The 15,174-nt window shown below is 39.6% G+C and overlaps 2 protein-coding genes across 6 annotated transcripts in view; one reads left to right on the top strand and one right to left on the bottom strand.

The window, feature by feature from the left end:
* The window catches only part of DOP1A (DOP1 leucine zipper like protein A), a 78,694-nt gene extending 65,879 nt beyond the window's left edge, over positions 1 to 12,815 (bottom strand). For both annotated transcript variants that reach the window (XM_075202704.1, XM_075202705.1), the window contains exons 1-2: positions 12,737 to 12,815; positions 7,601 to 7,791 (exon numbers count right to left, since the gene is read on the bottom strand). In XM_075202704.1, coding sequence (XP_075058805.1) covers positions 7,601 to 7,738 — 138 coding nt within the window. In that variant the 5' untranslated portion in view covers positions 7,739 to 7,791; positions 12,737 to 12,815. The remainder of the gene's footprint in view (positions 1 to 7,600; positions 7,792 to 12,736) is intronic.
* Positions 12,816 to 13,272: 457 nt separating this feature from the next.
* The window catches only part of UBE3D (ubiquitin protein ligase E3D), a 138,472-nt gene continuing 136,570 nt past the window's right edge, over positions 13,273 to 15,174 (top strand). For all 4 annotated transcript variants that reach the window (XM_075202694.1, XM_075202697.1, XM_075202695.1 and 1 more), the window contains exon 1: positions 13,273 to 13,419. In XM_075202694.1, the coding sequence (XP_075058795.1) occupies positions 13,358 to 13,419 (62 nt within the window). In that variant the 5' untranslated portion in view covers positions 13,273 to 13,357. The remainder of the gene's footprint in view (positions 13,420 to 15,174) is intronic.

The following is a 15,174-nucleotide window of genomic DNA, read 5'->3' as shown; positions in this document are numbered from 1 at the left end:
GCGTGACCGTTTTCCGGTAACGCCGCGTAAAAAAACAACAACAAAAAAAGCACAATTCAAATTGTAATCTTATAACGCCGCCCACCGTGATAAGGATGGTCAAAGCGAGTTTTTTATGGAAGTGGAGGGGAGTGTTTAACGCAGCCATCTTGAAAATAAAAAATAACGCTGCCACCAGCAAACTGTCATTTGCTGATAGCTGTTGGCTGATTTGGTGACTGCATAGCATCTGGCTTTGTGAGTTTTCTGCATTGAATTGGCATATATTACACTACACAATACTATTTTAATAAATACATACTGCATTCTTGTTTAAAACTAATACAAAACACTAGTTAATACACATTAGTACATTCATACATACCACTTACAAACACATAACACCCCACATATATACATACTACAGTCAAGTCCATAACTACTGGGACATCGACAATTCTCATATTTTGGCTTCTATACACCACCACAATGGATTTGAAATGAAACAAACAAGATGTGCTTTAATTGCAGACTTTCAGCTTTAATTTGAGGGTATTTACATCCAAATCAGGTGAACAGTGTAGGAATTACAATGGTTTCTATATGTGCCTCCCACTTTTTAAGTGACCAAAAGTAATGGGACAAACTAAACAATCCTACATCAAACTTTCACTTTTTAATACTTTGTTGCAAATCCTTTGCAGGCAGTTACAGCCCGAAGTCTGGAACACATAGACATCACCAGACGCTGGGTTTCATCCCTGGTGATGCTCTGCCAGGCCTCTCTACTGCAAATGTCTTCAGTTCTTGCTTGTTCTTGGGGCATTTTCCCTTCAATTTTGTCTTCATGAATTGAAATGCATGCTCAAACGGATTCAGGTCAGGTGATTGACTTGGCCATTGCCTAACATTCCATTTGTTAGCCTTAAAAAACTCTTTGGTTGCTTTTGCAGTATGCTTCGGTTCATTGTCCATCTGCACTGTGAAGCGCCGTCCAATGAGTTCTGAAGCATTTGACTGAATATGAGCAGATAATATTGCCCAAAACACTTCAGAATTCATCCTGCTGCTTTTGTTAGCAGTCACATCATCAATAAATACAAGGGAACCAGTTCCATTGGCAGCCATACATGCCCACACCATGACACTACCACCACCATGCTTCACTGATGAGGTGGTATGTTTTGGATCATGAGCAGTTCCTTTCCTTCTCCATACTCTTCTCTTCCCATCACTCTGGTACAAGTTGATCTTTGTCTCATCTGTCCATAGGATCTTGTTCCAGAACTGTAATGGCTTTTTTAGATGTTGTTTGCCAAACTCTAATCTGGTCTTCCTGTTTTTGTGGCTCATAAATGGTTTACATCTTGTGGTGAACCCTCTATATTCACTCTTGTGAAGTCTTCTCTTGATTGTTGACTTTGACAGATATACACCTACCTCCTGGAGAGTGTTCTTGATTTGGTCAACTGGTGTGAAGGGGTTTTTCTTCACCAGGGAAAAAATTCTTCTGTAATCCACCACAGTTGTTTTCCATGGTCTTCCGGTGTTGCTGAGCTCTCCGGTGCGTTTTTTCTTTTTAAGAATGTTCCAAACAGTTGATTTGGCCACACCTAATGTTTTTGCTATCTCTCTGATGTGTTTGTTTTGATTTTTCAGCCTAATGATGGCTTGCTTCACTGATCGTGACAGCTCTTTGGATCTCATATTGAGAGTCGACAGCAACAGATTCCAAATGCAAATGTCACACCTAGAATCAACTCCAGACCTTTTACCTGCTTAATTGATGATGAAATTACGAGAGAATAGCCCACACATGTCCATGAAATAGCTTTTGAGTCGATTGTCCCATTACTTTTGGTGCCTTAAAAAGTGGGAGGCACATATAGAAACCATTGTAATTCCTACACCGTTCACTTGATTTGGATGTAAATGCCCTCAAATTAAAGTAGAAAGTCTGCAGTTAAAGCACATCTTGTTTGTTCATTTCAAATCCATTGTGGTGGTATATAGAGAATTGTATCGATGGCCCAATATTTATGGACTTGACTGTATATATAGATATACCTATATCTCCATTTTTAACTTATGTGTATTTTTGTGCTGGAGTCTGTGTAAATTGTTTTTTAAAACTGTCTTATTTATTAAAAAACAAAAAACATTAGTACATACAACAAATTACATACAACCACATACATATCCACAAAATCAGTGTATTTGTATTTATTGTATTTTTCTTAACCTAGTGCAAAATTATTTTAGCATTGTAGTATAGGATAGGTTTTTATATTAAAATAACACATGTATTTAGGTCAGTGGTCCCCAAACTTTTTCTGTTCGAGGCACCCTTAGGGTCACCATAATTTTTCCAAGGCACCCCTTAGCAAAAATAATTACCGGGTAGTCCCGATTTTAAGTAGTTGGGTCAAAATGACGCAAGATGTATTTAGACCCCTTCACCATCACATTGTGCCCCTTTATCATATCACTGCGCCCCTTCACCATATCATCATATGTGTCCCTCTCTTCGCCATCTCACACTCTGTCCCCCTCTTCATCAGATCTCACTCTGTTCCTCTCTTCAGCGTCTCTCTCTGTCCCCCTCTGTCCCCCTCCTTCAGCGTCTCTCTCTGTCCCCCCCTTCAGCGTCTCTCTTTGTCCCCCACCTTTAGCGTCTCACTCTGTCCCCCCCCTTCAGCGTCTCACTCTGTCTCCCCCCTTCAGCGTCTCACTCTGTCCCCCCCCTTCAGCGTCTCACTCTGTCCCCCTCCTTCAGCGTCTCACTCTGTCCCCCTCCTTTAGCGTCTCTCTCTGTCCCCCTCCTTCAGCGTCTCTCTCTGTCCCCCTCCTTCAGCGTCTCTCTCTGTCCCCCTCCTTCAGCGTCTCTCTCTGTCCCCCTCCTTCAGCGTCTCTCTCTGTCCCCCTCCTTCAGCGTCTCTCTCTGTCCCCCTCCTTCAGCGTCTCTCTCTGTCCCCCTTCACTCTCCGTTCTTTTACTTACCTTCTTTCCTCATTTTCTTCTGTCTTCTTCCTTGATGTCCTCTCTGCTGCTGCTTCTCACTGACACTGTCGGACGTGATGACGTCACGCCCAGCAGTCAGTGAGATGGAGGAACCGGCAATGGATTGGTAAGTTTTTGTTTTCTCTTCTTTTTTTGAGGGGGTGGGGGGGGGAAGCGATCGCGGCACCCCTGTGACAGCGCCGCGGCACCCCAGGGAGCCACGGCGCACACTTTGGGAACCGCTGATTTAGGTATTTGGTTTGTCTTTTAGCTAATTTTTGGTATAATATTCAAATCTTAAAGAGGGGAATAAGTAAACTTATTTATTTTTTTTAAAATGCTTTTTTGAACTATATTTCGTACTTTCCTTTTCAAATATAATTAGAAACTACTTATTTCAGTGTTATACCTTTATTATGTTTTTTTATATTTTAAAACACTTTTTAAATTTTTAGCACACCCCAAAGAGGTGCGAGATAAAACTGCAGATTGGACAGTTTACCGCACCGTGTTAAATAACAATTAAATAGATTTTAAAGTGGCTGCCTCCCGCCTACCCTATACTTTCAACAAATCTTCTACTTGTTCACGATAGGGTCGTTGGAGTAAAAAAAGCCGTGAAATCCGCGTTAAAATCAATTGACGGTCTATTGAAATTTCCTCCTATTGTTACTAAAAAATCAAAATCAAAAACATAATTATAAAATTTAAATAATAAAATTGGCATTATCTTCCGAACAGAAAAAAGGCTGCTGTAGAAATAAGGGATTGCCTACCTATCCTCTTAACAAAGAACACTAAAAAAAACAGACAACAGCGCTCTAGATTTCATTCATAATCAATCAAAAGCAAAGAGGGTCGAAAAATGCCAATATTAATTTAATAGTCAAAGAAAACAGGAGTATCCTACTGCTTTATTTTTTTAAGTTTTTATTATTGTGCAGGAGGACGCTCCTATTCCCTTTGACTACCTCATCACATTTATTATTATTATGAGATATTTGTGTATTTGATGGAGTAGTTTTTATCTGTTCTTATTTTCTTAATATACTTGTTTAGTGTGTCCTATAAAATGGTTATTTGAACCTTATTAAATTAATATTGGAATTTTCTGCTTTTTTGCTTTTGATAATGAATTGAATCTAGAGCACTGTTGTCTGTTTTTTTTAGTGCCAAATTGTATCAATGTTATCTCCACACTCACATCAGAGCAGATCACAGAATTTTGGTAACACTGCGGCTCATGTAGGGTCGGACGCACGTCCAATACGGAAGCACAAAATGCACTTTTCTTTACGGAGCATGTACAGTAAAAAAGAATTACGTTTTCAGTCTGAGCAGACATATTTCCCCATTACACATCTCTATGTGTAGAGAGGCAGAATGTTGGAGGGAAGGGGGGCTGGAATAGCCCAAGTACAATAAGGGCATGTTAACGCTCCCTACATACTATGTAGAGTAGGAAGTAGCCACAGATAAGCCTCTAGGAGACGTATCTGTTGCGGCTACTTTCAGAGACACGATCCGTGTGTATGATGATCATTATCATAACAGCCATACATGTTCTGTGTAGAAAATAAATAAGTTTTTATTTTATATAAATAAATAAGGTATTGTCAAAATGGGGGTGGGGGAGCATGGGATCCCCCTAAAATTGCCAAAACCAGCATTATGCTATGCCAGCCCAGGCTGGTGGTACTATATAAGGGAAAAACCGCAGCATGGAGTCCATAGTGACAATAAGCCCCATACTGAAACGCACTAGGGGCTCTTCCCACACCCCTGATGCAATGGTGTAAAAACAATAGATAAAAAAGTAATCATGTTAACCATGGAGCACTAGAGGCCCCAGCATATCCAAGCCACAATTAAATAGGTACATGTTTTATGTACGTTTTAACTGGTGCACTACAGGTGCCAGCAAGCCCTGCGTGCCAGGGCATGCTGGAATTTGTGGTTCCCCAAGTGTCAGCATGCTTTGACGAGCCATGGGTATGCTGTCATTTGTAGCACTATATGCGGCAGCTTGCCCAACTGGCAGCCTGTGGAAGCTGGGACCTGTAATTCACCACTGGCAGAAGTATTATGCACCATGGACAAAATAATACTTTATATCTATTTTTACTTATTACCCCACACTCACAGCACCAGGTTGTGTGGGAAGAGTCCTAGTGCTATTCAGCATAGAACCCGTTAGTTAAGGTGGGAGATGCTTTTTATAAAAAAAAAATTGGGGCTCGATACCCATAAGAAATTCAGCCCTGTGCTGACCAGCCTAGGCAGGTTGTCACTATGGCAGGGGACCCCATGCTTTGGGTATCCCTGCTATATTACCACCAGACCAAGATGGTACGGCCCAGTGTCATAAGCGTCTTTTACTAAAACCTACGCATTTTGCATACTATTCGGCGGAAACTACATATTTTATAAGAACGGATTGTACGCTTATGGTTTAAGGCTAAATTTTGTCCACATCCACATTAGGCGCATTATATCTGCCCTACACGTGGCTGTGTTGTTCCTCATCTAAACATAAGACAAAGTGGTTAGATTAGTAGGTGGAGCAGTTCAATTTTTGCTATAATGAATCTTTCTTTTGCTATGTGTCTTGTTACATCTCATGTATACTCATGAATAGACAAGTAACCGTTATACAAACGGAACAGACTCGTAAGTCACTGAACTGTGCAGATCATAACATGAGTTTGTTATACGACCAGCAAATTGTCATTTACTGTAGGTAGCTACATTGCTTCTCATGTAAAATGAACACAGACTGATTTTGTTATTGTGCAGTTCTGCTATAAATATGATGAATCTTTCTATAGTATTTCTTATATGATTCACACATACTCTCAAATGGAGTAATGACCACAGAACGTAACACATTGACTGAATAGTTACTCAACAGCACTGATTTTGGATATCCTTTGTATGCTGTGATCAAGGGGTCTATTTATGAAAACAAGATAACCTCTTTTTTTTGGCGAAAAACTAGTGGTTTCAGCTAGTTAGGGCTTCTCAAAAAATCATGAAGGGGTGACTGCTGGGGATAGCCGGCAGTAGCCCTATCCAGCTATTTAAGAAGGATCCTGGTTGTTTCTATACTGCCAGAATCCTCCAATCGCTACTGGCACCTCAGGATGGCGATTGCAGGGTCTACCAGGGGCAGATAGAAGCTGCACAAGATGTATTAAATCATAAAAATATAAGTAGAAGTATAAAAGCACACATGAATAGTCTGAGCTAATAAATGATGTGTCCTGTTTCATACACTAAAGTTTTAAAAAGAGTAAAGAACCCTCACAAACTTGAATAAGCTCCTTGTGACTTCGAACTAGCCATTATGTGCCCAAGACGTCAAAACTAGTTGGTTAGCAAGGAAACTGTGCCTGAAAACATCTAAATTCTGCACTTGTTAAAATTAAATTTACTGTATGAAAAATAGTAAATCAGAAAAAAATAGTATATGAGAAATAACCTTTTTAGGAACTTTCTTCAGCTTGTTTATTATCCGCGGGTAGCTGCCCTAATATAATAGTCACCAGTTTGCAAGTATTATAAGCAAAATTATTGCCAACAAGGTCAATTTCTTTCAACAAGACAAGAAAAACTTACAAAACATGGGAGTGGATTTGCACAGATTGATGACTACAAGGACAGTAAAAGCACGAGTAGTCACCAATAACTTAACCCAATATATCTGGATGCCACTGAATGGTCTAGACAAGGAGTTCATAGCTATAGCAAAAATAAATTCTGAGGAAAATGCTGTTTTGTGCCTATATGGATGAATAGACAGTAATTGTATACTGAATTGAAAGCAGTGAATAAGATCAACAAATATAAATAGCTTTACATCCCTGTTTTGTCTTCTGCAATGTAGACCCTGGCTTCCAGATGCATGGTTCACAGCATACTTGATAACATTTTGCTTATGGTAGGGTGGTAGGGGTCTGCTTTTTTTATTAACCTTACTTAAAATCCTTTCCCTACCCATTACATAACTTTTGAGGTTATGTTATTGCTATGACCATACCTCCCACTGAAGCATTAAAAAGCGAGCCAAATTTAACCACATGCCAATCTGCCCAGCCGTGTCTACATTTAGATGTGGCACACCCAAATCAATAAGTCCCATCACTTTAACACTTTAAGGTGCCGCAAATGGAAATTGAGCCTATTAGGAGGGACTCTTTGTCCCTGTAATCAGAACGAGGGCCCCTTTTGAGCATCTTAAGTAGTTCTCAAGAGAAATCTGATGCAGTTGCTGAAACTGAAAGCCAACTGCTGACTAGAGGGGTCATTTTAGTATATCTACATATTTAGGGGCAGATTCATTTCTTAAAATATCCACGTGAGACGCCTCCGGAATGGCCGCGAAACACCTCTTGCGGATATTTATTTTATACGGAAGTAACACTCATTTTTGCTCGCACCCCATAATAGTACAAATGCATATCGCGGACAATTGAATCTGTCCCTTAGTATATGTTTTTACGTTCATAAATAATAATAAATAATATAAATTAAAAATACTGCAATAGAAATCTGTATTTCTGATTCACAATTTATATTTTTGTGCTATTTTTCACATCACTATTCAATAAGTTACACCTACCTTGTTCAGCTTCCCAAGTGCAGATATCAGATCAGCCCACTCACTGGAATACTCAAAATTCTTTAATGCTTTATCCACAGCTGCCACATAATTTCTATATTTGGAGTCACTCAGTAACTCCACTTCTTCTGTGTTCATTCTCCCTCCACGTACCACTAGAGACCAGCTCTATGCTCAGCAACAACCATCACCTGGAAACAACAACCGATATTTAGCTGTAAGATATGCACACTTGCCAAGTATTAAACAGGTGCAAAGTAACCATAAACATCACCAAAATAAAGACATTGTTATACAAAAGAGTTCCTTTAAAACGGATGTTCACTTTGTCATCAGATACCCTGCAAAAGAAACATACCAGACTCATCTAGGTGAAGACTAGAAGAAAGTTTGTCCCAGCAAAACTACTCTACAGCCATCAAGTGGGAATGGTTTGGTAATCCGGGTGCAAACTGCCTTTGTCTCGAAAGTGTTTCTACAAAGCCTCGCAGGCAGCTAATTGAATCTGTCACTTAGTCTCTAATGAAGACCTATAGGTGAATATTTCCAGCCAGCATGCTAAAGCCGGAATACTAATCATGTGCAAGGCTGAGCCTATGCTTCATATCAGCACCCTACACCACTGAGAAGTGCTGATGAGCAGCTGGGAGAATGTTGTATGGCTGAGAGCATAGCTTAATACAGTGATGGGCAACATGTGGCCCTCCAAGTCTTCTTCAGCTCCTTCCTGATTTGTCAGATTTGTGTGATATTGTTTTTAACAATTCATTAAAATACCTGCTGACATGTTATTGTAGATCTACTTCTCATTCTTTGGATAAATGTATTGTTCTAACTTATTACTGAGATTAAGGGTAATGTGTGGCCCTTTTGAAGCTTAGAGGGCTACGAATGTGGCCCCTGAAGTGTATCAGGTTGTTTATCACTGGCATAGTATGTAATCAGCATACTAAGGCGTAAAGGGGGAAATTCCGTTAACAGCTATATGCCGGAGTCTGCACAGTGATAACCAGCCTGACATATTTGTTTATTTATGATCGTATTTGATGGAGTGAATATTAATTGAAGTGCCTCCTAAGAGCGCTTTTTGTCTGTACCTCACCAGAGTTAATCGGTAAAGGGAAGGATCATTTTTGTTCCCACAGCATGTAAATTGTATTAGTAAAATATACCTGCAGTATTCACCAATGAAGAAAAGTGTTCCAAAACAAATAATGGAACCCATAAATGGAATAGAAGCACCAGATTTGGAACTCACCATCTTGACTAGTATGCAAAAATAGTGAGCGCAAATTAAAGGAAAATAACAAGTAGCAAATTTTATGTAGCTTTCACATAATTGCATCTTTTAGTTGTTCACCATATACTTTGTATATCAATCCTGATTATGATCTATACTGTCAAAGCCAAGGTACAGCTTGATAGCAACTGTTGATCAAAAGGAAAATTGCAGGCCGAGTATGTCTGAGTATTAATGAGCTAGAGGACCTTTGTACACAATCTGGTTATTCAGGTCACTGTTACATGAATGTCACAAAATCACTGGGAAGGGCAGATCTAAAAAAAACCTTTGTGATAACATGAAAAATGATCACAGTAAATTTGAATAATAAGGGATAAGGCTGGGTACACACTACAGAAAATTTCTCCCGATGTGATATCGTTAACGATTTTATCAATGACTAAAAGTCCCGATCAGTATGCCGATTCATGTGGACACGTTTTACAAGATTTACCTTCAGATCTGTGCTCTTCATCTGTCATAACCATCGGCTGAAAAGGCTGTGACTTTGCAAACTCTATGGCGATCTGCCTACACTGCTGGTCCAGAGTGCATACACACTGCAGAATTTGCCCGACATTGTTCCATCGTGTCTAGAAATTTTTAGTCAGTTTATAAAATCAAATCAAACCAAACGATACTATGTGCTTTGGAACGATAACATATGATCGTTGGAGCGTACACACTAATGAAATATAGGACTTAACGGTCGTTTATCGTATGATTGGCACGATAATAGGGTGACAAACCTGTAGTGTACCCAGCCTAAGACACACAGGATATTTTAAATTGCTTGACTAGTCGCTTAGCCCCTTTTGGATCACCTTGTTTTTTTTATTAGGTGAAATACACAGATGATTTATGTATTTTACTATAATAAACATTTTCCCTTTCACATAAAAAACGACAGAAAACAGCTGTAGAACAGTAAAGCTTTTTTTCAAGTGTAAATTTGCAAATGATTATGTAAAACCTGCAAGTGGCCTAAGAGTTGATGAGTGCATTGCTGGATCACTACAGGCAGTTTGTGAGAAACACTAGACCCCAGGTGAAAAACAATCAGTATTCAGGACCTCATTTAGAGTCGGACGCAAAGTCCGTTTTAGGCGCATCCAACAAAAAAACCCACTATCACGCATGTGCAGAAAGCACTAAATCCACCTGCATCTTGGATGCAATTAACACTTGCAACAGCTTGCGACTCGCTACGAGAGAATGGGAGGAACGCAGAATTGTGAAGGCGTGACCATGTAAATACATCCTAGTCGCAGTGAGGCGCAGACGCAACACACGTCAAAACAGGGCTAAAGCTGTGCAGCAGGAATTAGGTGGCGCAAGCTTTAGCTGGCTGCAGGAACCGCTCGCAGCTCGATAGGGTATTAAGAGTAGGACCCAACTGGGGTTGCTTGCCACTCGTAATACCCTACCAAGCTGCGGCACACTGCCACTCCCACACTTCTTACATGGACTTTGCGTCCGACTCTAAATGAGGCCCTTAATGAGCAACTAAATGAGCAATCCTTCAAGAAACAAATGTCTAATAATATTCCTTTTGTAGGACTTTATTTAGGTTTTATGAATGAGCTACCAAATCTACTTACAGAACTTACAGTATACCAGACACTATTTTTGACTCTCTCCAATAACCCTCTTATTTCAACCCAAAGCCTTGCCTTTAATCATAATGACATGTGACATTGTGTGGGGTCATAAACTTCTGGCAGGGGCAGGGTGTGACATGAGCATATAATTATTGGGGCTTGGCAATGTCATTCATCTCATTTCTGAGGTTACAGTGCTTTAACAAAGTAAAAGTTCAGAGGGAACCTGACAGAGCACCTAAACTCACCACATGGTAGCTAATAAAGAAAATATGTTATACAGAAATAAATATTCAGAAACAACACAGCACCTAAATCTAACATATTAAATATTTCCTCTGTTCATTATGAAGATGCAAATATGTGCAAATGAACAAAGCAGAAATATATGAATAGCCTCTCTCTATCTTAACTATTCACTGCGCAAGATCCCTGACAATCTCCACTATATTGTATTGTATGTTTTTTTAGTGCCACCTTCTTTTCTAACAGGATTGTACGAAGAGTTTGCAATTATATGGCAAATAAAGAGCCCAAAAACCTAATCTGTAAATGTGTACAATGTTGCATTGTTTTGTGTTTTATCTTAAACGGTCACATCTCACTACTTGCAGCATAATGTAGTAAGTCTCTATTTCAATTTACAAAACTCACTGGTGCATAGGGAAAAGGAGTTGCAACCCATAGCAACTAGTCAGCTTATGTCTTTGTACAGGTTTGAAATGAAAGAAATGTCTGATTAGAATGGGTTGCAGAACCCTTTTTTTCTGTGTACCATTTTTATTGATGAATCCCATTAACTTTGGCCATCAAAATAACAAACATTTTCTAGTTCATATTATTTACTGTCACTTCTATATTAAACACCAAGGGGTATATTTACTAAATTGTGGGTTTGAAAAAGTGGAGATGTTGCCTATAGCAACCAATCAGATTCTAGCTGTCATTTATTTAGTACATTTTGAAAAATGACAGCTAGAATCTGATTGGTTGCTACAGGCAACATCTCCACTTTTTCAAATCCGCAGTTTAGTGAATAAACCCCCAAGTACACATACGATAATAATTTCTTCAACCAATAGGAATCAGACACCTTATTTACTACTTTTTTTGTCTACTAGACGGACAGCAGTTATAAAATTATTTTTTACCAGCAATATTGTCCATTTTTAAATAAAATTGATCAAATATATGTTGTAACACATTGAAACTATATTAACAATTGATAAGTTATAATTATATTTTTTTCATGGCTTATTAAGCCATACAAGGAAATATGTCATGAAAAGCAAGCTGACAGGGAAAAAGCTTTTGCAGGACGACAAACTTGAAAGAACCATAGTGTGGATGAAATAATGTAAAATTTATAGACAAGTTACACAACCCTGCCAATTGTGGAGAGGGGTAAAGAATTCACATTTTAAAATGTAAAAGAATATTAAAAAGTATGGTAGTATGTATAGTATATTTTAGGCTTCATTTCTGTCTGGCTTCTTAATGTGGTTAAGCAATTTCGCGATCAACAGTACATATAAATAAAGTTAATTGTATGAATAAAAGGATACAAACTCTTCCCTCCCACTATAATAGCAATACATCACAGCAGCATAAAATGATTTGTATTCTTAACTTTCTCTTTACAACCATTGTTACTCTGACCACCAATTTGAATATGTTTTTAAAACTCAAGCGAATGTGACCTTTGCTAATCACTATCTGAAAAAGCAAAATGTCAGGTAACTAATAATTACCCCTTCACATGATCAAGCTGTAATGATTCATCGTGATGCAATCTGCATAGCTGCCGAAATATACGTTACCTTGCATAGGAATGATAACATTATTTATTATAAATGTCAAAACCGCCTGTTTCTGATCTTGAACCTGTATGCGTTTTATCCATCAGTTCTACCTCCTAGGTATATTTATTTTCCACTCTGGGTATGTGTTTAAGAGCACAAATCAGTGAGATCACACTTGTGCAGTATTGTACCCTGACTGTCATGCCCTTTGGTCACACTTATCCCAGGCTGGATGTTGCCGTGTGTTGCACATATATGTAACATGACATGCTAACACCTCATCCATTTGGTATATCACCAGCAGATCTGACACATTCTGTAATCAGGGCCGACCGATTCAGGTAGATTACCAGGATGAAGGCAGTCACTCGCTGCCATTATTACAGCACACCTTGGTTCCCTGCAACCCCTAAAGCCCCAGTCCCCGTCCCAATATAATTGGGGTTCTCACCTGTGCAGAGCGGCTCCGCTCACTGCCCGGCTGACAGCTCCCGGCATGCAATTGGAAACCAGACTAGCCAGGGGTAGCAGGCGAACGAATGACATCATGAGATTGCGACAGGAAGTAGGTTACATGTTTTTTGTTCGTGATAGCCATCTTTGATATTGGAACCGTTCCCATACTTTATTATTAACCAGTTTCTCAAAATAAAAATGCGTGTGCAAGTACACGCAACTGTGCAAATAGTTGGTTACAGGCTGTAAGAAAGAACCAATAAATATTCTACCATTCATTATTCTTTTTTACTGTATGTAACTATAAATTTTAAATTTAGATAGCTTTGCAGAACATGCAACCTGCCAGTCTTTCTGATGTGACTTTATACCAGTATTTCAGTACATTATATATAACATATATGTGTATCCTTCAGTAAAATGTGAGGACACCTTTACAGCCAGTTTATATTGCTCTGAAGCCCGTCCTGAGACGTGCAGATGTGGTTACAGAGCGCTGCAGGCAGGTGGCGCTGTGAGAAGCAGTGCCGGCGCCTCTGGGCAGTGATCGCACACACGCTCCGAGGAGAGGGCTTCCTGTACACTGCTAGCAGACAGCACGGCGGCATCACTGGACATGGGCTCCACCGTGCGGCTTGAGATTAGGAAGAACATGCAGAGTGCTATTCTAATGTTGGGGTAAACGGGTATTTTCATCTTTATTATATGATATGTTAAAAAAAAATCTGGTTTGTGATTATAGACTAGCATTGAACATATGTTGTTCATTTTAAATTCATGTCAGATAATTGAATTGGAGTGGCCGCATTATTTAAAGATGATCATAGTTTTACATTTAACAATTTACCGTTTCCAACTGTCCCGTTATGTCGAGGTAATGGCTTCATTCTGCTGAAAGTTATATGAGCATAACAAGCAATGTCCTTATTTTGATTAACTGCACATTGGCATTACTTCTCTTGTCTTGTATTCTGGATATAATTTGTGCATATTCTTCTGAGTGCGTGGAGAGCACCACCTCTCGTATGTAGATGTAATTCTCTGGCTCATTTACTAACAATGCATTGAAAGTGCTAAATCAGACTTTCAATCAGACACTTTTGTGTAATTGTCTAAAAAGGTGATCCTGACCTTCAGGAACTTTAAATCATGTATTATTATTATTCAAATTTTCTTTTATTTTTATGGCTTCACAAAAGGTCTGCAGTGCTGTACATGACATATACAGAACACAGTGAGCCATAACACACACATGATACAATGATACCTGAAAAGCAAAATACAAAGACCAGGCATACTGAATAAATAATATACAGATAACATGGTAATGCAGAGCAAGTTATTTACGTGACACTGAGTGTGATGGTAATGACTAATGTAGGACTGAGCTCAAGAAAACAGGGCTAGGGAAGCCGGCCAAGAGGTACAGAGGGAATAGTAGAAACAACACAAGGCAAGGAGGCCCTGCTTGTGAGAGCTTTTATTCTAATGAAATAGGAGAGGCACAAATAGGGTGGTATCGACTGGGGGTGAAACTTGAGGCAAGGGAGTTAGGAGGAAGGCTGATATTCTTGAATAAAGAAATTTAATTTTAAGAGTAGAGGCTAACCTGATAGATTGTAGGAGATCGTTCAACAGCTGGGGAGCAGCCAGGCAAAGTCCTGGAGGCGGCAGAGGGAAGAGGTAATCAGTGAGTTAGTGAGGCTGCTGTCATTGGCAGCGTGGAGGGGGTGGAAAGGAATGTGGTTGCGGATGTGGGGAGGAGATTGGTTGAGTGTTTTGTAGGTGAGGAGTTTAACTTTAATTCTGTAGGCCACGGGGAGCCAGTGTAGTGACTGGCAGAGATAGAGTGGCAAGAGAGAAAAATAAGGTGGGCATTAGCAAGGTGGGAGGAGTCTTCGAGATGGAGCGGATGGGGTCAAGTGGGAAGGTGGAGGGGGATGGAAGGGTGCAGACTTCATCTGCAGATATCGGAGTTAAGGAAGAAAAGGTGGATGGGCTGTTCAGTTTGGGAGCAGGGGATGGAGATATTGTCCACATTGGATGAGTGGGGTAAAAAGTGACTAATGGGAGGAGATGTCATGATGTATTTTGGAGGTGAAGTGGGTATCAAAGTCGATAGCAAAGAGTGAGGAGGGATGTGGGGGAGGGCAGAGGAGGGAGATAAAGGTGGCAAAAAGGAGATGGGGGTTGGAGGATTGGGAGGAAATGAGAGCCTTGCAGTAGTATTGAGAGCGATAGTGGAGAACTGTAAGAGGCGAGTATGAACTGAAATGAAGAAACTCGGCATGAGTGCTTGACTTACTCCAGTGTCGTTCTGCTCTACGGTATCGTGGAAAATAAATCCACTTCAAAATGTGTACATTACACAGAAAATGATACAAAAATAATATATAGTGTAGCAAATCTTTATATATCATCTCTTCACTTTTG

The sequence above is a fragment of the Mixophyes fleayi genome, chromosome 3 (genome assembly GCF_038048845.1).
Source record: "Mixophyes fleayi isolate aMixFle1 chromosome 3, aMixFle1.hap1, whole genome shotgun sequence".
NCBI lineage: Eukaryota > Metazoa > Chordata > Amphibia > Anura > Limnodynastidae > Mixophyes > Mixophyes fleayi.
Note: the sequence above shows the minus strand (reverse complement) of the source record. Positions and strands in the feature narration are given on the sequence as shown.